This window comes from Xenopus laevis, chromosome 1L (genome assembly GCF_017654675.1).
Source record: "Xenopus laevis strain J_2021 chromosome 1L, Xenopus_laevis_v10.1, whole genome shotgun sequence".
Classification (NCBI taxonomy): Eukaryota; Metazoa; Chordata; class Amphibia; order Anura; family Pipidae; genus Xenopus; species Xenopus laevis.
This window is the reverse complement of record NC_054371.1, coordinates 42996219-43018744: the sequence shown is the minus strand read 5'-3', so window position 1 is coordinate 43018744 and position 22526 is coordinate 42996219. Positions and strand designations below refer to the sequence as shown.

General features: G+C 39.2%; 1 protein-coding gene across 1 annotated transcript in view; it reads left to right on the top strand.

Annotated features, from left to right (window-relative positions):
- LOC108698577 (rho GTPase-activating protein 7-like) overlaps positions 1 to 22526 on the top strand; it is a 60665-nt gene that overhangs the window by 12722 nt on the left and 25417 nt on the right. Inside the window, exons 3-4 of the mRNA XM_018230182.2 lie at positions 8043 to 8207; positions 14727 to 14876. Of these exons, the coding sequence (XP_018085671.2) occupies positions 8043 to 8207; positions 14727 to 14876 (315 nt within the window). The remainder of the gene's footprint in view (positions 1 to 8042; positions 8208 to 14726; positions 14877 to 22526) is intronic.

Genomic DNA, 22526 nt, shown 5'->3' with positions numbered 1-22526 from the left:
AGCAATGGTTATATATAATGTCCAGGGCAGGGTGCAAAATGTGAAAAATGGGCATTCTGCAACCTACCTGTGCTCTCCCCTGAATGAATAGATGGCTGTTTTTGGCAGTATAAGAATGTAAGAGACCCCTCCCATTCCCAAACTTGCATGTCATTCATGTGAACAAGTTAGAAAGCACCAGTGGGTACAGTCTGCAACAGGGCCCTGTACTTACTACTGATACTGTGCTCTGCACCTCATGCTGGACTGATCATATGGCATGAGATAAAGAGTCTAGCCAAGTCCTCAGACAGAAGTGCTCTTTGAATGAATACTAAGGGGCACACTATTAGCTTCATCTCACTTCCATTGTGGGTGTAAGTAAATTACCCTTAGTGACTCCTATTATCTCTGTTTAACAGCAGGTGTACCTTTCAGCTCATATTGACATCAGAGGCTCATAATCAATATATAAAGAAAATGGCAAAAATGGCCACTGTATTCGGACTTCTGCATGTCTAATACACGGAAACATTGGTCCATTCCTTCAGGTCTTTCTTTCTTTCTTTCTTTCTTTCTTTCTTTCTTTCTTTCTTTCTTTCTTTCTTTCTTTCTTTCTTTCTTTCTTTCTTTCTTTCTTTCTTTCTTTCTTCCTTGTGTCTGACCTAGTGAAATCTCTGTCACGATTGATAATCCTCAATCTACCAGAGCCACAAGGATCATAGGTCTAAATGGCACACTGATTGACTATATAAATTCACAGATGGTCAAGCAACATGGTCAAAACTGGCCAAATCTCTCAACCATATCTGGGCATATATAGCAAGCTTTACTATCTTTCATATACAGCTCTTAATCTGAGTCCTTATTTAAGGGTGGTTCACCTTTAAATTAATTTCTAGTATGTTTTTTTATTTGCCATCTGACCAGGGCCGGGACTAGGGGTGGGCAGAGTAGGCACTCACCTAGGGCGCAAAGGTGGAGGGGCGCCAGGCACATACTTCCTCCTACCCCTAGTCCAGTCCCTTCTCTGCTGACCGCCCACTTGCTCTCTTCGATTTGCGATAGAGAATCAATCCGCGCATGTGCACAATCTCCTATTCACGCATGAGCGCCTATTCTCCATTCGCACAAGCTCGTGAGCATGCGTGAACCAAGATGGCGCTGACTCTTTCCATCTTTTGAATGGCACAAAACAAAAACTGTGATACCGTGTTAGCCAGTAACAAAAATAACAAATAAAAAAACAAACAAATACAAAAAATATTGTAGAAGTGATACCTATATTGGCTAACAAAAAAAAACATACATTGCAAGCTTTCAGAGCACCAAGGCCCCTTCGTCAGGCAAAATACAAATGAAAGCTAGAAAGGCACATCATATATTCTGTTAGATAAGTGAAAGGTATTCATAGGCAATAAATTAGGACGTTATAGATAGATAGAGATCAAATGTAGAGATAATACAATGAATTAGGGTGGGTTGTAAATAGTCCAAACCAAATGCTTTGTAAGGCTGGAAATTTCTAGTTATTGCTACTTTGTATTACTTATCTTGCTATTTAGGCCCTCTCCTCTTTATATTCCAGTCTCTTATTCAAATCAATGCATAGTTGCTAGGGTAATTTGGACCCTAGCAACCAGACTGCTTAACTTGCAAACTGGTGAGCTGCTGAAAAAAAGCTAAATAACTTAAAAACTACAAATAATAAAAACATTTGCAAATTATCTCCAAATATTACTCTCTACATCATGCTAAAAGTTAACACAAAGGTTTACAACATCTTTAAAGGAGAAGGAAAGTCATTTGGCACTTGTGGCAATGTTAGACACCCCAAGTGATTGTATTTACCTACCTGACACCCAGGGCCGGTGCTCCTATCAGCAGAAAACTGCACCGGCCCGGGGTTATTCCAGCGAGCACCACAGCGATCCTCTTCCATATTCTTCTTTTTTCTCGCAAGCTGCACAAGTGCAGTAGAGTGAAAAGCCGAACTTTAATGAAAAAGCTGACTATTTTTACTGCACATGCGTTTTCCCTGGACAATTTGAAGAAAGAAGAAACAGGAAGATCACTCATTGGTGCTCGCTGGAATAATCCCCAGACCAGTGCAGTTTTCTGCTGATAGGAGCACCAGCCTGGGGTATCCGGTAGGTTATACAATCACTTGGGGATGCCTATTACTATTCTAGATAGCTTAAATAAAATATGTATAAATGCAGATTTGGTTTAGAATTTCACCTATACTGCTAAAATAGAAAATAATATATGCCTTATCATTTATTACCAGACTTCCATTCTCAAGTGGGTTTTTTAACCTCAGCCTAGACTTTTCAGAGTGACCCACTGGGAAAGAATGCTAGTAAACTCCAAACTGCCCAGCAATATTTCCTTTTGATGTGGGTATATGTTGCCTTCTCAGTTATTTCAGCTCTGTAATTGAAACAATGCATTAGTTTCTATTACAGGTGATAATTATGGCTCATTATGTGTTTCTGGGGATATTTTTAAGAAAGGAGCATATTTTTTTTAAAGCTGAAGAAGGTTTGAAAGACTGAATATGAATGAACAACACAAGAGCAGAAGCCATATTTTTGGTTGCAAGGATTTGATGCTGCAGCTGTAGGTTTGCATAGCAAAGATTTTATTAGGAATTTAGCTCCTTTTAATAGTTGTAGTATAAATGTATAGTATGAAGGTACACATTGTAAAAAAACACTAAAGGGCAGAGACACGTGGTTAGATTAGGGGAGATCTCTTCTTCGGGGCAACTAATCTTGAATTTCCTTCACTTCCGGCTAGAATGTAAATCGTCATCGGGATGGCATTCGGAGTGCTTTGTTTTATGAAGTTGCCCAGAAGTTTCCTCGTAAGGCAACTTCGGGCAACTTCGGAAAAAGAAGAAATCCGAGTGCCATCTCGCGGGCGATTTAGATTCTAGCCGGAAGGGAAGGCAAGGGAAGGCAGTTCAGGGAGATTAGTCGCCCCAAAGAAGAGGACATTTGTCGCTGGGAATCTCCCCGAATCTGACCTCGTGTCTCTGCCCTAAATGGTTAACTTAACCCTTTAATACATTAAAACAAGTGAGACAATCTAAAACTAAAGTTACTAAGTTACTAAGAACAGTAATTACTATAAAAATTAAAGGTGGGATGCAAAGTACATTGGAAAGTAGATGTTCTCACACAGATGTGGCTTCTACGTTAATTAAGCAATTAGCATTCCATTAGCAGTATGTATAATAACAATGTCTGTGTTATTTATTATGCCAAACTGTCAATTGCCAATTAATGTGACATGTTTCACATGTTAGACTATGACGTAACATTAAATGTGGCATAGCAAAAACTCCACGTGCTGAGTTTCCTATTCAGTCATCTTAATAAGTACCAGCTGAATAAACTGGATTATGTATGCTAGAATCTACATAACACAATACAGCAAAGTTTATGGGGGAGATGAAAACAGAGCCACTGAATCGACGCTAAAAGAACAGGGAAGTGAATCAACAAAACAAATGATTATGACCAGCAACAAAACTCGACTCATTCCATAAGTCTTACAGCACATGGTGTATTCCCTGCTGGCAGAGAAGTGCCTAAGGCACCGATTCACTTTAATGGGCAACACATGGCAGCACTGGCGCTGGTACTGTTATTGTCCTGAAAATGCACACTCAATCAAGATACATTTTACTTGTCTTTTAAAGTTATCTATAAATGTCACACATTGGGGGTTATTTATCAAAGGTTGAGCGTTTTATATCTCGAATGAACTCGAATGAACTCACAACTCCAATGGCTTCTTATTTAAGAAAAAACTCAAATGGAAAAAACTCGAATTGATCGAGTTTTCACCGAAAAAAAAACTCGAACATCATGAAGGCTATTAACATCTTCAAATGGTTCAAGGCACCTCTGCCATTGACTTCTACAGGTTTTAGATTGTGTATTTTCGGATTCCACATTTTCAGGGTCGGGGTATAATAAATCTCGAAAAATATTAAAGTTTTATTTTAACCTAAAAATCCGAGTTTTGACCTAAAAAAACAACTTAAAACATCGAATTTTCATGGGAAAAAAAACTAGAATCTTAATAAACCTGCCCTTTAGTGTTGCTTGTTGGCTTTTTTGTCAAATATTGACATGTTGCTATAGATACAGGTATGTGACCTGTTATCCAGGACCTGGGGTTTTCCTGATAACAAAACTTTTCTTAATTCGGATGACAGGATTTACTGGGATTCGAACACTGGACTTTGTGCACGTACCTGTTGTGCCACTGGAAGTCCTTAGTCTTCTATTGTTCTTTATTCTTGATGTTCCTGGTATACTCCTTGTGGTTTTTCTACAAATGGCCTGTGGGTGTCACTGTACACAGGACTTGTACTGTGCATACACAGGACTTTCTGTACAGCTTAAAAGTGAAAGCTTACTGTTGTGTAATGCCTGCATGACTCTGCTTCTAAAGCACTGTTATACTCTACTCATCCTCGGCTACCCAAAACATAACACTCCTGTCTTCTGCTTTATCTCTCCACCCATCTCATTATCCCCAACTGTTTCTCATGATACAATCCCAACCCTTTATAAGCCTGCCCTTGACCTTTGCCCAGTACTTGATCATTAAGCTGTTCCTGTGACCTTGCTGCTGTATGTTCTAAGTTCCAAGTTCCAAATTGCAGGTTCCTGTGACCTCTCTGTTCCTTATTCCAAGCCCTGTTTCAGTTCCTGCCTTATTCCTGTACCCTGGTGGCCTTCCTTGCTGTGCTTTTGGATTCCTCGGTCCTGACTTCTGGCCTGTAAATCAACTTAATTTGTCTGCCACCTGCCTTGACTTTTTGGCCTGATTCGAGACTGTGTCTCTGACTGCTGCTTTCTACATATCAAGTTTGTACATACATTCTGATCACCGTGAGTTGTAATCACTTTTCCAAGTTTATTAAAATATTCTTTCACCATTATCATGGCTTCTGATCTCGGTAATGTTGTGTATGGTTACACCCCGGGTTACCCAGTCTTCAGGCTTCCAACTTACATGTACTCCAAGATGTCTCCCTGGAGATAATGTACTTTCTATGTGGGAGTCTTGCAAGATTTATAAAAACAAAAGTTACTACTAGTGTCTTGGTGATGCTAGTGAAGCTCAACTTCTGTATTAGATAAGCAGGACCAGAAGTAGGAGTAGGCAGGGCCGGAACTAGGGGTAGGCAGAGTAGGCACGTGCCTAGGGCGCAAAGCTGGGGGGGCACCAGGCATGCACCTCCAGGCGACGCGTCCGCCGGCTTGCCTTGGGCGCCTGTGCGGCGCGGCCCTGGGAGTAGGCATATGATGCACATGTCTAGGGCACAATGATGGTGTGGAGGGTGTCAGGGTATCCAGCCAGCTTGGCTGGGGCCTTTAGATGACATTAAAGATGCCACACTTATTAATGAATGCATTGCTGTATAAGCAGGAGTTTCACAATCATAAAGATATTTAAATCTGGCTCCAAATAAGGCTATCCTGCCACACTACCACAATATCCTTGGATTCCTCAAGGAGACCCCGGAAGCCAAGGAGACCTTGCCTATATTTTGTCTTCTCCAGACAAACAATCTCACCTGGCAAATACATCTGTGTATACAGCAAAACATAAGGGAATACAAAAAAAAGTTTTGGACAGCCCCCCTGTGCTTAATTCTTTTCTCTGTTCTTCTTGTATTCTGAGAATGTATGTAATTACTAAAGCTAAAAGGGAGGAATTAAAAAAATAAGCCATGCAAATGCTGGCAGTGACCAAGCTTGTGAGCAGCTTTTTATTCCAGGAACTGCATCATGCTGCAGAAATGTGTTTGCCATCTGCTAAGACTCAAAAGTTTCCATTTTAACTAATATAACTGTAAAAACTACACATTTTTATGTACTCATATTTTACAGTTTTGTTAAATGTACTTTGTCAAACTAAATTTGTAGCATACACAAAATGGACCAGTACCAAGGCCATGTACATTTAGTCATACATGACCCCACTTGGAGTCATGGTCAGGACACAAATAAAACTTCCTCCACTGGGATCGAAATCATTATTTCATTATTATGAACAAGAGGAAGTGTTTTGCCATTGTTACACCGTGTGTATTTATTGTGAATAGTCTCTTAACCAGTTTAAAAAAACAGTTGACGCTTGACTTTCTTCACCCACAACACATTTGGGTGCCTTTAAGGAAAAATGACTCCAGTAACATTAAAAATGAAAATAATCTTTTGATTTATTTCTACCATATGAATCTAAAATGTTTTTAAAGGAGAAGGCAAGTCATCCTGCACTTGGGGGTGCCACGTGTTAGGCACCCCCAAGTGATTGTATTTACTTACCTGAAACCCTCAGCAGAAAACTGCACTTGCCCAGGGGTTATTCCAGCGAGCACCACGGAACGATCTTCTTCTGGCTTCTTCTTCCTTCAAATTTCCCATGACAAATGCATGCGCAGTTGAATGAAATAGCCAGCTTTTTAGTAAAAGTTCACCTTTTCATCCTACTGCGCATGCACAGCCGCGCAAAGGAAGAGGAGGACGGAAGAGGATCGCTCCGTGGTTCTGCTGGAACATTTTTCAAGCAAGTTTCAAGAAGTTTTAAGCAATTCACTTATTAAAGGGCATGTAAAGTCTAAAATAGAATAAGGCTAGAAATGCTGTATCTTGTATACTAAATATAAACATGAACTTACTGCACCACAAGCCTAATCAAACAAATAATTTATGCCTTCAAAGTTGGCTACAGGGGGTCACCATCTTGTAACTTTGTTAAACTTTTCTTTGCAAGACTAAGACTGTGCACATGCTCAGTGTGGTTGGGCTCCTTAGGGGTCATCATAAACAAAGCTGCTTGAGTTCTGCATGGCTGGGAAGTAAGGCGGGGGCTCCCCCTGCTGTTCATAAATATGATTGTTTCCCTGCTCAGCAGTTAGGGACCATCAATTCCACAGCAGTAAATGAAGAATTTCACTGCATACAGTCAGGTTTCTTATAAAAACAGTACACATTTTTTAATCAAAGTATATTGGAGATAGGTTTCTTTTTCATTAAAGAAAGTAAAAATTGGATATTATTTTTTTGACATGCCCTTTAAGGTTTGGTGGTTGTCTGTATACCGAAGGTTGAAGTGGATTGAAGTTCTTTTATAATATTATGCAAGAAATCTTGGTGGTGACTTATAAAAGACAAGAAGAGGTTTTTTTGTATGTTGGGACAAAGTGTCTGCTGAACTATAAGCAAATATTTCCTTGGATCTTCATACCTATTATAAAAACTAGCATACCCTCTTTATTTTGAAGTATATGAGAATACTAGAAGTCACTAAGTAACTCACTGACCATGAAACAGAACAAGGCCACTGCACAATTACCTTTATATAGGCCATGGGACTGCAATAATATTTTACAAATACCTTCTAATAGCTTGTACCTATGGACAATATACCCACATATATACCCATATACTGAGCACATTATCCCTAAAAGGTGTATGTGTACAGTATATAATGCTTCTGCTTAAAGTGTTAAAGGGTTCAAGAGAGATGAGGAAAATATAGTAGTCTCATTTATATGTCTAAGAAAGCCTCCATTTCAGGGACAAGACTGACATCTCTGAAGTAGTGTAATATGTTTATGTAGTTACTCAGTGGTGTAACTATAGAGGAAGCAGACCCACAGGGCCCTGGACAGTGTGGTCTACCTCTTCTATAGCAACTCTACATCAGTAAAAAAAGTTAGTGCAGTAGACTCGTGTCCAGGCAAGTGCGTGCGAATGTGAGTTGGCAGGATACAGGTGCAGGAGAGGTCTATCTGTACGCCGGGGCTCTCCATGGATTATTTTGCAGGGGCTCCAGTTATGCTTCTGTCTATACAGTAAAGTGGTGAACATAAAGATTGCTTGAATTATATTAATTCAGGTTGCCCTTCTCTATTCCCATCTCAGCATATGTATTTTTGTGTTTGTCTGTGTGTGCATTCCAAAAGAGGCCTTCCAAAGCTTGGAACATTGCTGATATAACAGAACTGTGACATTATTGCATTATTATAGGATCATGCTGGCAGAGGACAGGAGGTACAGGATGAAGGTTTAAGCATAATAAATAAATACTCCCATGGGACTGCTCATATTGCCTTAAAAAGAAAAACACACACAGATGTTACAATGGACAAATCAACAACTGCAGTGAATGGGATCACAGCTGCAGGGTTCAAGGTGAGGAAATGCTCAGTTCGTTATTCTGGAAGACACCTGGAAACAATAAACAGAGATTTAAAAGAGAGAATAACTGCACTTTGTGCTGTATTTGGCACATCACTCAAGTAATAACACATGCATTATTAAACAAACGACATGTGTTTCATTAATTCATTTGATTTAGCAACAAGCTTTAATGACATGAATCAAGTATGGATATTTCTCTCTTCCTATATTTCTTTTTCAAACCTGAATGTTTATTAAAACTACCCTTTACCTTTCTGGAACCTTATACTGAATGGAACAGTATAAGACACAACGAATAAATGGGACGAATAAATTATTAAAGCTCTTTGTACACATAGTGTATTGATTTTAAGACATATTTGCTTGAATTGTAAGAAAAAATCATTTCTCTTTCAGTCCAGTGATATGTTTTACATTTAACTTTCACATTCAGCAAAACGGGAGCACACTACTGTCACAACTACATTCAGAAGCAAGCCTAAAAGGCACTGATAGACCACATTTTTAGATAATGAATGTACAGGTATGAGACCTGTTATGAGGAATGCTCGGGACCTGGGGTTTTCCAGATAACAGATCTTTCCATAATCTGGATCTTAATACCTTATGCCTACAATTCTGTAAACATTAATTAAACCCAATAGGATTGCTTTGTCTCCAATAAGGATCAATTATATCTCAGTTTGGGCTAAGTGCAATGTACAGTCTTTTTATTCCAGGCAAAAAGGAAATATTTTTTTAAAAATGTTAATGATATGATTATAATGGATTCTATGGGAGATGGCCTCCCCAAAATTCAGATCTTTCTGGATTGTGGGTTTCCTGATGATGGATCCCATACCTGTGTTCAAGATTTTCAAAGCAACAGAGAACTTCCCCAAGGTATTAGATACCATCTGATTAATCAATCAATTAAAAAGGTTCTTTGTAAGAGTAATGTACTGTATATATTTCTTTGATTACATTTTTCCGGTCACATTGTCGTTTGCCTACTGCTTTAAATAAGTGGGGGCTGAGCCTTCATATTTCAACTAATTTCAGTTCTCTGGTGACCGATCTCTTTTGGATTTCTCTTGAAAAGAGACCAGCCATAAAATATTCTTCTTCTGTCTCTTTATTCACTGGATACATTTATAAAGCTCTGTAAATAAAACGCCTGCTTTCATATTCATTGCTGTAAAACAATCAAGGGTCTCCTCTGAGAACTAATTATCAAGCACTGAGAAGGAAATGAGGGAGTTTTTTTTAAGGAACAAAGATAATCTTTCTTCTGGATCAAATGGCTTGAAAGTTTATCAAAGACTTAAATGAAATCCCTTATTGACAAATGTTGTTAAACAAAGCTCAAGGTTAACAAAAACAGTTTTGTCTTCAGTAAATCCTTGAGACACAACCTTCCCACAGACTTGCTGTGTATATACTGTATATATATATATATATATATATATATATATATATATATATATATATTATATATATATATATATATATATATATATAGATATAGATATATATAGTCAGTATATCAACAGTAAATCTTTATATGAAGCTAAATATGTGTACAGGTACTATAAATGAATTAAGTATTAGAATGTGCGATGTTTTATATGTAGTAAGTTCATGGGTTTGAAGAGTCAGTTTTATAAATTTTTACTTATATAGACATACAATGTAATCTTCTTAAAGTTATGATGTATGTATGCATCTGGTATCCATCTTGGGTCTCAAGTGCACATACATATTGTAGAGTTTTGATCTCTAGCTTTGAGAACACAAACTAATCAAGAACTAGTGATGGGCAAATTTGTTTCTGTTTCGCTTGGCCGGAAAATTTGCGGATTTCGCGAAAAATTAGCGAAACGGCAAAAAAATTGCGAAACAGCGCCGGCATCTCGTTTTTGACGCCGACGTAAAAAATTTTTTTTTACACCAGCGAATTTTTTCGCCCGAAATTTCGCAGGTGTTTCGCAAATTCATTCGCTGGTGGCGAATTGCGCAAATTCGCCGCAAATTCGCCCATCACTATCAAGAACTGAAGGATAGCTCATTTGGAAATGCTAGTGCAAGACACAAAATCACATGCCATTTAGGACTTTTTAAAGTTATTTACAAGGTATTTGCTTGCTCCTTACAACATGCACATGTTCTGCCTGCTCTGGGTAAGAGAATGCAGAGGAAAGGGCCTAAAGGGCTTGAGATGGTTGCCACCACTTTTCCAGGAACAGAAAACAGGGGCATTTAGAGAGTCCCAAGTGGTGCCATTCGGAAGAGGTGAAGGAGGCCAAGGTGTTAAAGGGTATATAACACTTTATAATTTCTGTACGTGCTGGCTTACATAGCCCAAACTTCAAATGGGGTTAACAGCTATATTTATTGAAAACATGGCCCTGTATCAAGAGGGGGCTCTTAGTTGGGGCACAAGTATGCACATAAAGAATGAATGCCCCATTATTGTTCCCCCCCTCTGAAGTGTTCTGTCAACCTCCAGTGGGGGAACAATCTTTAAAGTGATAGATGTCCTTTATGCAGTCTCTCCTTTAACATGCTGTGGAGTTATTGCTTCAAGGGCTCTCTCACATGCAACTGACTTGCGCAAGGCACCACAACTTCACAAAAGCAGATGCTAATTTGCACTCTATTTGGTAAATCTCATGCAAGTTGTGGTGCAAGCTATTTTGCTGGAATTATGATGAAAATATAGAGTTTTGCTCCTATATTTGTGATTATATGTTAAAAAGGGGTCCTTGTATTTTTCAACTGTTATGCGTAGGGTTTTGTCCACATGCCTACAGGGATATTAAGTGGCTCCTTATGAAATTTCCCTTGGTATTTGTGTGTCTGGGCAGTGAGTTCATAATGCTTTAAATTAGCAAACTGGAGGTGTGTTAGTCTGACGTGTCAATGTCACCCCCAGAGGCATAACTATAGAGGAAGCAGACCCTGCGGTTGCAGGGGGGCCCAGGAGTGTAGGGGGCCCAGTGAGACCCTAATTAATTAGCAATTTTAATATATCTTGGTAAAATAGGCCAATTTATAAATATTTTGGGGCCCTAAATTGAATTTGCTATGGGGCCCAGTAACAACTAGTTACACCACTGGTCACCCCATGTGTAATATAGTACCAGATATGAATGGGATCCACTTATTATGGGTCAGATATCAGCCAGGACATTCTTCTGGCCAAAATAAACCTCATGTGTACACTGACAGGTGAATCCCATCCATGCCTGCTGGGTCACCAGGTTCAGTGTCAGACTGGACTACTGGGGAACTGGGAGAAATCTTGGTGAATCCTGTTGCCCTGGACTTGTTGGTGGGAGTCAGTAGAGGTGGTGGGCCCTTGAGCTCAAGTTCTCTGGTGGGACCCAGTTATCCCAGTCCAACACTGAGTCCAGTTTCAATAGAAAACATTATGGATGGTGTCAGAGATTGCTATGGCAGCTACCCACTTTCCCGAGATCTGAAGCTATGTTGGAAATTTAGGGGTGTCCATACAGTATAATTGTATAAATTGAGCAATAAAACTTGGTCAGCCCCATCTGCACATCCCCTTGAGAAACTTCAATGGCTGAATTTTACTTTGCTTAATTTAACTTTGTAGAGTTGTATTATGACAGTTATGTGCTTTAGTACAGATATATATATGGAGGAATTCAAACAAGTGTGTTAGTACAGGTATGGGATCCGTTACCCGGAAACCCATTACCCAGAAAGCTCCGAATAATGGAATGGCCATCTTCCATAGTCTCCATTATAACAAAATAATCTAAATTTTTAATAAAAGATTTCCTTTTTCTCTGTAATAATAAAACAGTACCTTGTAATTGATCCAAACAACTAAGATATAATTAATCCTTATTGGAGGCAAATCCAGTCTATTGGGTTTATTTAATGTTTACATCATTTTCTAGTAGATTTAAGGTATGAAGATCCAAATTATGGAAAGATCTGTTATCTGGAAAACCCCGAGGTCCCGAGCATTCTGGATAATAGGTCCCATATGTTCCAGGTTTTATTAAAAGTGACAAAACAATTCCCATAATCTCAATAATTGATATCCTATAGTCTTCCCCCACTGACGTTAGACCAGAGACCATTATGCCCCTGATTCCAAAATGTGTGGTATATATCATTTTAGGTAATCAAACTATTGGTTACAATAAAGTCTATAAACTTTTAAGCACTGATATGGTAAGGCAACACTCCTTAATTAATGATACACAGAGACAATACTATTTAGCATTTCATTTTTTAACAGATATTTTCCTCTTCTATTCTTTAGTGAATTTATGGCACCTCGTACTGTATTCTTTATATAGTGAATAAAGTACCCCCTCTTGTAAAATATAAGGATATTATAAGTTACCGAGGAGTTTCATGACCATATAAAAACACGAGGCCGAAGGCCGAGTGTTTTTATACAGGTCATGGAACTCCGAGGTAACTTCTAATATCCTCATATTTTGCAACAGGGGGTACTTTATTTATTATAATACACAAGTTTCAGTGAGTCATGTGACAGAAATGACATCAGACCTCACCGTTTATAACTGATGACATCAGAACTCACCGTTTATAAGGATATAATTTACAGGATATTCATGGCTTTTGTGTATTATATTGGGCTTTCTACTGTTCAGTGACATTATATAGACTTATGGTGTTAACGCTGATTACAATATTTTCCCAAGTCACCCATGGCAGACAATTCACCAACATGGGTTAATCCCGCGTTGGTGAATGCTGCCATGGAAGTGACTTGGAAATAGAAATTACGGTGAGTAGAAAAAATTTCTATATTTATCTTCAGAGTTCTACAATGTGGAGGATTCCTTGACATAACTCTACTCTGCAGAGGCAGATGCACATATATTAGTACAGCCGGGAGATGTTAGGATTAGAAACCCTTGTTATTATTTGAATATAGAATTTTTGTACTGCAGCATATTTTAATAAAAGAGAGACACAGGGCTGATAGAAAAGCAAAGCAAGTTTTAGTTACAGAGTACAGACCTATCCCAATAAAATCTCAATAGCACAGGGCTAAATGCTGCAAATCAACCTGGAAACAAGTTAACCTCACACTCATAACAATCAGAGCATTGACAAGCTAGTCTTTTGTCTTTTTGATTCTTACTAAATACAATGTCGAGGCTTAACCTTATAAACTGCAATCATTTTATTTTTATGACTGGTATTATAATGGGTTCTTGTACCTAATACTGTACAACACAAGATGCTTTGTATTAATACAGGGCCTAAGACATCATTAAGTTGTTTTTTTATATAAAATGCCTCAAATTGTGCCCTGTGGTTACAGAAGCATTTAATTTATGAAATAAAATAATTTAATATAAATACCAAGAGAAACAGCCTTTTACTTTGTACAAATATGCCATATATTATGGTATTATATATATATAAGTCTCTGTGGACTCATGAGCCTTTCCCTCTACTGTTCCAAATCTGGATACAACCAAGTATTAAATGAGCTAGTTTAAACAGAATAATTCTAATTACACATGTATTCTATTACAAATGTATTTATTCAGTTCAGCTGTAGTCAGTATGGTACAGTGTGCAATGGTCCAACAGGTGGAATGAGTTTATAGGACTGTTTCACTATTCTACTCCAATCCAAAGCTGATAACATGCAAAACTTTATTACTCCTAAGGCTCGTATGGCGTTGTAAAACATCGGTTTTAATTCATAAATCTGATAAATATCATGACGTAAGGGCCCATATATTAGGTACGTTCACCAGCCAGTCGGCCCCCGGGCTGAACACACTGGGGCCCATTTACTTAGCTCGAGTGAAGGAATAGAGGAAAAATAGTTCGAATTTCGAATGTTTTTTTTGGCTACTTCGACCATCGAATGGGCTACTTCGACCTTCGACTACGACCTTCGACTTCGAATCGAACGATTCGAAGTAAAAATCGTTCGACTATTCGACCATTTGATAGTCGAAGTACTGTCTCTTTAAAAAATTCTTCGACCCCCTAGTTCGCCACCTAAAACCTACCGAGGCCAATGTTAGCCTATGGGGAAGGTCCCCATAGGCTTCCTAACAATTTTCTGATCGAAGGAATATCCTTCGATCGATGGATTAAAATACTTCGAATAGTTTGATCGTAGGAATATCGCTAAATCCTTCAACTTAGATATTCGAAATCGAAGGATTTAACTTCGACGGTCGAATATCGAGGGTTAATTAACCCTCGATATTCGACCCTAGGTAAATGTACCCCACTATGACTAACTTCCAATGTTCCAATTGTTTGGACAAACAGCCTTGTGACTCTTCTACATTTCCTCATGTGCCCGTGTACCATACAGTAACTGACATGAAATGACTTTTATGCAAAGCACTTCGATATCTGTTGAGATCAGTCATACATGCACTATTGTATGAAACAATATGAATTATGGTGTATAACCAGCTTTAGGCTGTATTAGTAAGATGTTATATATGTATATATTTATAACATTATTTTTCTCATCCACAGAAATTAAGAGAAGACATACATAGGTCAAGAGTCGACTCAATGGTGATGCTAATCATGAAACTGGATCAGCTAGATCAAGATATAGAAAATGCTCTCCATACTCAGTCTCCGTCCGACAAACCAGATATAAGCCAGTCATTCCCTGCAAATGTGAGTTATCCTAATCTCCCGTGTGTTTTCTTCTGTATTGTGCCCCCTGTTGAGGGCTGTCTCTGATCTCTCAATTTAGAACGCTTTAACACATGGGTCCCCTACTCTTTTTAGTTCAAATGTAAAAAGAGTTGGGGAGCAACACAAGCATTAACAAAGTTACTGGGAGGTGCCAAATAAGGTCTGTAATCGGTAGGGTTGCCACCTGGCCGGTATTTTACCGGCCTGGCCAGTAAAAATGATGGTTGATCCCAATATTATTAATAGGGAAAAAAGATAAATATATGGGAAGGCCGGTATTTTTTTCCAGAAAAGGTGGGAACCCTATCGGCCATTTGGTAGCCCCGAAGATGACTGGCAGTGGCAGCCTACAGGAGGCTCTGATTGGCAGTACACCTGGTTTCTATGCAACCAAAACTTGCCTCCAAGCCTGGAATTGATCAATAAGCTATTATTTATCCTATTGGGGCCACCCGTAGGTTCATCCTTTGATCCCACTAGGTGGAAGCGCTGCCACCGAGAGAAATTCCCAGTACCCTTTAATTTAGCAAAGGGGATTCAGGACCTGTCTATGGTAAGATGGTGGTCAAAATAGAGTTGCATATTATATAAATGTAATTGTTTGCATTGGGTTACTCTCTATGGATGTTAATATTCAGTTTGGTTGTTATTTATGTAAATTTGTTAAAAAGCATCTCATGTAGTCCAGCATGTGATCTTAATCAAAGGGGGGAAGAAGCTCGGTGTTGTTGGGAGTGACCCAACAAAGTGACACTATGCCTGTCAAGAATTACTTCCTATGGGAAGTGTGCTGTATTTATAAGATAACAACACAATAGATAGATCCTATACATACAGATAGAAAAAAAAACAATGGTTATGTCATCATAAGAAATTCCTTCATGCAGAGTTACCTCTGTAATTGTCTTAAACCTATGTACTGCTAACAGCATCCACAGGAGGGAGCTACCCCAAAGGGAATATTATCCTTGATTATAGCAATGCTGTGGACTGACAATTTTTCCAAAATGATCTATATGATAATCATTCTCTGTATGCAAGAATCTATCAAAAGTTATGAATCCCTTTCATATATATATATCCCTTTTCATATATATATATATATATATATATATATATATATATATATATATATATATATATATATATATATATATATATCTAGAAAGAGAAGCAGCAGAAGGGTTTCAGCCCATGCATAGGTCAGTTCTCAATAAGTGAGGGGGAATTTAGGCTGGAATAACTCACTCTACTACTCTCACTCCTTGCTAGGGATGTAGCGAACGTCGGAAAAAAAGTTCGCGAACATATTCGCGAACTTGCGCAAAAACGCGAGCGGTTCGCGAACGGTTCGCGAACCCCATAGACTTCAATGGGAAGGCGAACTTTAACATCTAAAAAAAAATTTCTGGCCAGAAAAATGATTTTAAAGTTGTTTAAAGGGTGCAACGACCTGGACAGTGGCATGCCAGAGGGGGATCAAGGGCAAAAATGTATCTGAAAAATCTGCCTGTGTGTGCTTGGAAGAGATAGTGTAGGGGGAGAGCTGTTAGTGATTTCAGGGACAGATGATAGTAAGTTTGCTGGCTAGTAATCTGCTTGATACTGCTCTGTATTGGAGGGACAGAAGTCTGCAGGGATTTGAGGGACATTTTAGCTTAGGTAGCTTTGCTGGCTAGTAATCTACTGTTCTCTTTAAACAACTGCCATACGTTGACCTTGTAGGCATTGTTTGCCCAGTTTTTTTGGACGCAGCCACTGAAGCACAGTTGCCAGAAAAAATATGCCATATAAATGCTGAAAATAGTCATTTTTCGCCATACGTTGACCTTGTAGACATTGTTTGCCCAGTTTTTTTGGTTGCAGCCACTGAAGCACAGTTGCCAGAAAAAATATGCCATATAAATGTTGAAAATAGTCATTTTTTGCCATACGTTGACCTTGTAGGCATTGTTTGCCCAGTTTTTTTGGTCGCAGCCACTGAAGCACAGTTGCCAGAAAAAATATGCCATATAAATGCTGAAAATAGTCATTTTTTGCCATATACGTTGAGTCAACGTATGGCAAAAAATGACTATTTTCAGCATTTATATGGCATATTTTTTCTGGCCTCTGTGCTTCAGTGGCTGCGGCCAAAAAAACTGGGCAAACAATGCCTACAAGGTCAACGTATACACTACTACAGCGGTGGATACGGATTACGTAAAATATATTATGGCTGCTTGAAAAAAGTCACTCCGGTGTTTTTTCTGGAGACGGTAATATTATGGATATTTAGACAGAATGTGAACAAGGTCACACAGCTAGATGGCGGGTTGAAGAAAACAGTGTGCAAATAATGCCTACAAGGTCAACGTATACACTACTACAGCGGTGGATACGGATTACGTAAAATATATGAATGCTGCTTGAAAAAAGTCACTCCGGTGTTTTTCTGGAGACGGTAATATTATGGATATTTAGACAGAATGTGAACAAGGTCACACAGCTAGATGGCGGGTTGAAGAAAACAGTGTGCAAATAATGCCTACAGGGCAAATAATGCCTAAAAGGTCAACTTATACACTACTACAGCGGTAGTAAAATAAAAAAAAGTAAAATAAAAAAAAATGAATATTAAAAAAAAAAAATTAAAGTTGGTGCTGCTGAACTACTAGGAGCAGCAGATTAGCACACCAGTCCCACTCCCCAACACTGCTAGACTAATAGCACTGGGCTCTTATAGTAGTAGTAGTAGTAGTAGTAAAACAACAAAAAAATAAATAAAAGCAGTCCTTACAAGGACTACTGTTATTGCAGCAGTCAGCAGATGAGATCAGTAGGGATGTAGCGAACCGCCGCCGATGTGTTCGCGAACGCCGTTCGCGAACACCGGCAAAATTTGCGAACTGTTCGCGAACTGTTCGCGAACTTCGATCATCCGAAAATCGTTCGATTCGAACGATCGAAGGATTTTAATCGTTCGATCGAACGATTTTCGTTCGAATCGAACGAAAATCGTTCGATTTTAGCGATCGAATGGTCGAATGGGCGACCGATTTTGACGCGAACGCATATTGGCGAACGTCGCGCGACGTTCGCGAACTTGCGGCGGACGCGAACAGTCGAAGTTCGCGCGAACTAGTTCGCCGGCGAACAGTTCGCTACATCCCTAGAGATCAGAAGCAGGACAGCTGCCCACAGCAGCTACATACAGAGCACTGCAGTAGAAGGTAGATTACTAGCCAGCAAAGCTACCTAAGCTTAAATGTCCCTCAAACCCCTGCAGACTTCTGTCCCTCCAATAACAGAGCAGTATCAAAACGATTACTAGCCAGCAAACTTTCAACTGTCCCTGAAATCACTAACAGGCAGCAGCTCTCTCCCTACACTATCTCTTCAGCACACACAGGCAGAGTGAAAAAACGCTGCAGGGCTTTGGTTTTTATAGGGAAGGGGAGTGGTCCAGGGGAGAGCTTCCTGATTGGCTGCCATGTACCTGCTGGTCTGGGGTGAGAGGGCAAAAAAAAGCGCCAACAATGGCGAACCCAAAATGGCGAACGTCGCGCGACGTTCGCGAACTTCCGGCGAGCGCGAACACCCGATGTTCGCGCGAACAAGTTCGCCGGCGAACAGTTCGCGACATCTCTACTCCTTGCACACTCAACCAGCCATTACAAATGTATATTATTTAATCTGTAAATAGCCTACAATGTACAGAAAAGTTTCCTTTACAAATGTTGCTGCCACAAACAGAGACCCCTCTCATATTCCTGATCAAAATGGATTATATAAATGTTTTTAACTGTGTGATGTCTGCACACGGTATAACTGATATTTGTTTTGACTTATATGCAGATTGTTTAATTCTCTAAACAAAGAAATACTTTATGGGCAGCAGTGGCTCTAATACGGATAAAAAATATTTATTAACAAACATACAGCCCGAGGACTCTTATAAGAGTCTTATATAGAGTAAATGTGACTTTTAGCCACTTCAGGGGAAATACCTGTACCACTATTACTGCTCAGATGGTCTTGCTGTTGGGGTACTATCGCTACTACAGAGCCTTGTTGGCTCCTCTGCATCCTAGTCCCTATTGCATCTTATTCTTAGAATATACTCACCTCTGCTCCTGCACTAGCTCATGCTCTTTCAAAGAGCCCCTAGTCTTATTAAGGTGCTAGAGATTACCTGCCCCATTTTGTCATAACCACACCCACACACAAACCTCCTGAAACCCCACATGTGCTGCTTACATACAAACATCTGGGAGATATGACATGTTTCTTGCACGCGTCCATCTTCCGGCTCCTCGGTAAGCTGAATGAGAAATCGTAAATTTCCGTGTAATTCCGCATATGCGCAGTTGTCGCAAACCGGCAAATTGTTCCAACTGCGCATGCGCAGAAATACCGATCTCCCAGTCAGCTTACAGAGGACGTGGAATATGGAATTGTGCAACTCCGCTGGAAGAAGCTGTGGCGATGGGGTAAGTATGGAGTATGGGGCATTTCCCTGGGGGGGGTAGTTAGCCTGGGGGGAGCAGGGAGGGGGTCTTCCTGGGGTGGGGGGTACGGGTTTTTTTCCCCACAGGTTGAATTCTCCTTTAAGCGGATTGCCTGCAAAAGTCCTAACTATTAAACTTTTTTGTTTACATTTTTCCCCAGACATTTGAGGGGCATGGAACATTCATTTTAGGGTGGGCTCATGTGTAGGGCATTATAGGATAGGACATTACAAATAATGTACCCCCGTTGTAAAATATAATAATAATAATAATGACCATATAAAAGCACAGGGTTTCAGCCTCATGCTTTTTTTTTACAGTTTGTGAAACTTTGAGGTGGCTTCTAATATCCTCATATTTTACTAAAGGGGGTTATTTTTTTATTATAATACTCATATCACTAAGCACCAATTATGACTGATGACATCAATAAGCACCGTTTATATAATACACAAAAAGCCATGAATATCTTATAAATTATATCCTTATAAACGGTGAGTTCTGATGTCCTCAGTTATAAATGGTGAGTTCTGATGTCATTTCTGCGAAACTTGTGTATTATAATAAATAAAGTACCCCAGTTGCAAAATATGAGGATATTAGAAGTCACCTCGGAGTTCCGTGACCTCGTTCCTTCAGCCTCGTGTTTTTATATGGTCATGAAACTCCTCGGTAACTTATAATATCCTTATATTTTACAAGAGGGGGTACTTTATTTACTAGATCATTTACACTATTTCAGGACTTTTGTGTATTATCTATTTGTATATACAATTTTATAAAATAAATAGATAAGCTCCTTTTCACCTAATTTATTACATTGCCTTCAGAGACTTTCCAATGAAAAGAGAAGTTCTAAGTTTAACAAAAGAAATTTCTACCAAAGGAATATCTGTACAAGAATTAAATCTGCGACTGACCTACTTTGGGGGCTATTTGCATTTTAACAGCATTTCCTCTCAATGAAGTCCAATCAGTAGCAGCTTCCATGCATATAATATATTCATTTTAGTGGTATCCTTCTGTTAGTGAACCTTTCCCACAGCCATGCTAATCCTAGGATTTACAGCACTAATACACTACAGATGTTTCTAGAGCATGTAAACATTTATAAGGTTAACACAATAAAGAATAAAAAGTCAAAAAGGCAAACATTTAACACCATTAAAAGTGTATATAAAATATCTCTGTTTACCACATGTTATACTTTTATTTAAAATAAAAAAAGTTTCAACTAACAACATGTGGGATATCTAACTTAAAAACCGAAATGATTTATTTATAATCAAGTGGAGATTTTGAGCGATAATGCATTATAAGGTGTGAGAATGCAGGTTTCTTGCCTTTATATAGTGCTACAAGCCTCTTCTACTTGGTTCTATGTACAATGGAGCTGTGAGTGTAAACTGTGCTCCACTGAGATTTATTGACTTTTCAAGGGAGAAAGAGGATTCCATAGTCATTTCACTCTGATACAGGGAGGCCTGGATTGTGTTTCTGTGTCAGCTATTGTTTAAATGCTCTGCAACACTGGACAAATCATTTAATCTTCCTCCCTTAAATCGTTAAATAAATCGTTAGAGGGTAATTGATTTGCACCTCCTAAAATATTCTGCATGGTATGCTATAGGAGAATTATGGAGAAAAAAACTGTAAATACCCTAACCTGACCCTATCCCACCATTTAAATCACATAAGTGGCGGTGCCAGAGGTGAAAAGCTACAATTTGTTCTATGGTGATGCAGCTTAGTTATCTTACTGATGTCTGCACCACACACCCTAACATGCCTACGTAACAACTGTCCAATCAGGAGCTAAATTTGCTGGTGGGACAAAATTCCACCATTAAATTGGTGGTTTCACCTTCAAGATAATTTTTAGTATGTCATAGTATGGCCAATTCTTAGCAACTAATCAATTGGTCTTCATTTTTTTGCAGTTTTTGAATAATTATTAACAAGTATTTATAGCGCGCCAACATATTGCGCGGCTAAGTCACACGAATTACATATGTAGAACATATGGAGTTACATACATCACAACCAATACAGGTACAAAAGGTGAGGAAGGCCCTGTGCAAAAGGGCTTACAATCTAAAGGGAAGGGAATAAGGTGTGGGAGTGGGCAAGATCAGAATTAAGTGGGTGAGAGATATGGTACTGTAAGGGTTATTGCATTTGGTAGCTAAGCAGAGTGAGGGTAGGCTTCTCTAAATAAGTGCATTTTAAGAGATTTTTTGAAAGCAGAAAGTTTGGGAGAAAGTCAGAAAGACCGTGGGAGAGAGTTCCAGAAGAAGGGTGCAGCCCTTGCAAAGTCTTGAATGCGAGCTTGTGAGGAGCTAACTATACAATTGTTGAGGAGCAGGTCAGTAGAGGATTGTAGTATGCGGTTGGGTGAGTATATAGAGATTAATTCAGAGATGTAGGGAGGAGCAGAGTTATGAAGTGCTTTGAAGGTTAGGGTCATGTATTGTAGTGGCATGGTAGAGGAGGAGTGGTTGCTGAGGTGTATAAGCCTGGCAGCAGTGTTTATTATGGACTGGAGAGATGACAGTTTCTGGCGGGGAAGGCCAATTAATAGAGAGTTACAGTAGTTTAGACATGATATGATGAGAGAGTGAATAAGAATTTTGGCAACATCTTGGGTGATGAATGATTGTATTTTGTATATGTTCCTTAGGTGGAAGTGACATGATTTAATGAGTGACTGGATAAGAGGAGTGAAGTACAGGGCAGAATCTAGGATAACCCCAAGGCACCGGGCCTGTGGATATGGGTTGATAGTGGATTGTAAACTACAATAGATGCTTAGAATGTTATGGGTGTTAGTTGGAGGAAAGAGAACCAATTCTGTTTTAGAGAGGTTTAATTTAAGGAAGTGTTGCCAATCCAAGTAGAGATAGAGGACAGGCAGGAGAGGACCCGAGTTAGGAGTTCTGGGTTGAGATCAGGAGAGGAGAAATAGATCTGAGTATCGTCAGCATAGATGTGCTTGTGGAAACCATACAAGTGAGTTAGTTTGCCAAGGGAGGAAGTATAGAGGGAGAATAATAAGGGGCCCAGGACAGAGCCTTGAGGGACCCCAACAGAAAGAGTTAGAGGAGAAGATGCTTCACCTTCTACTTCTGACTCTTTTCAG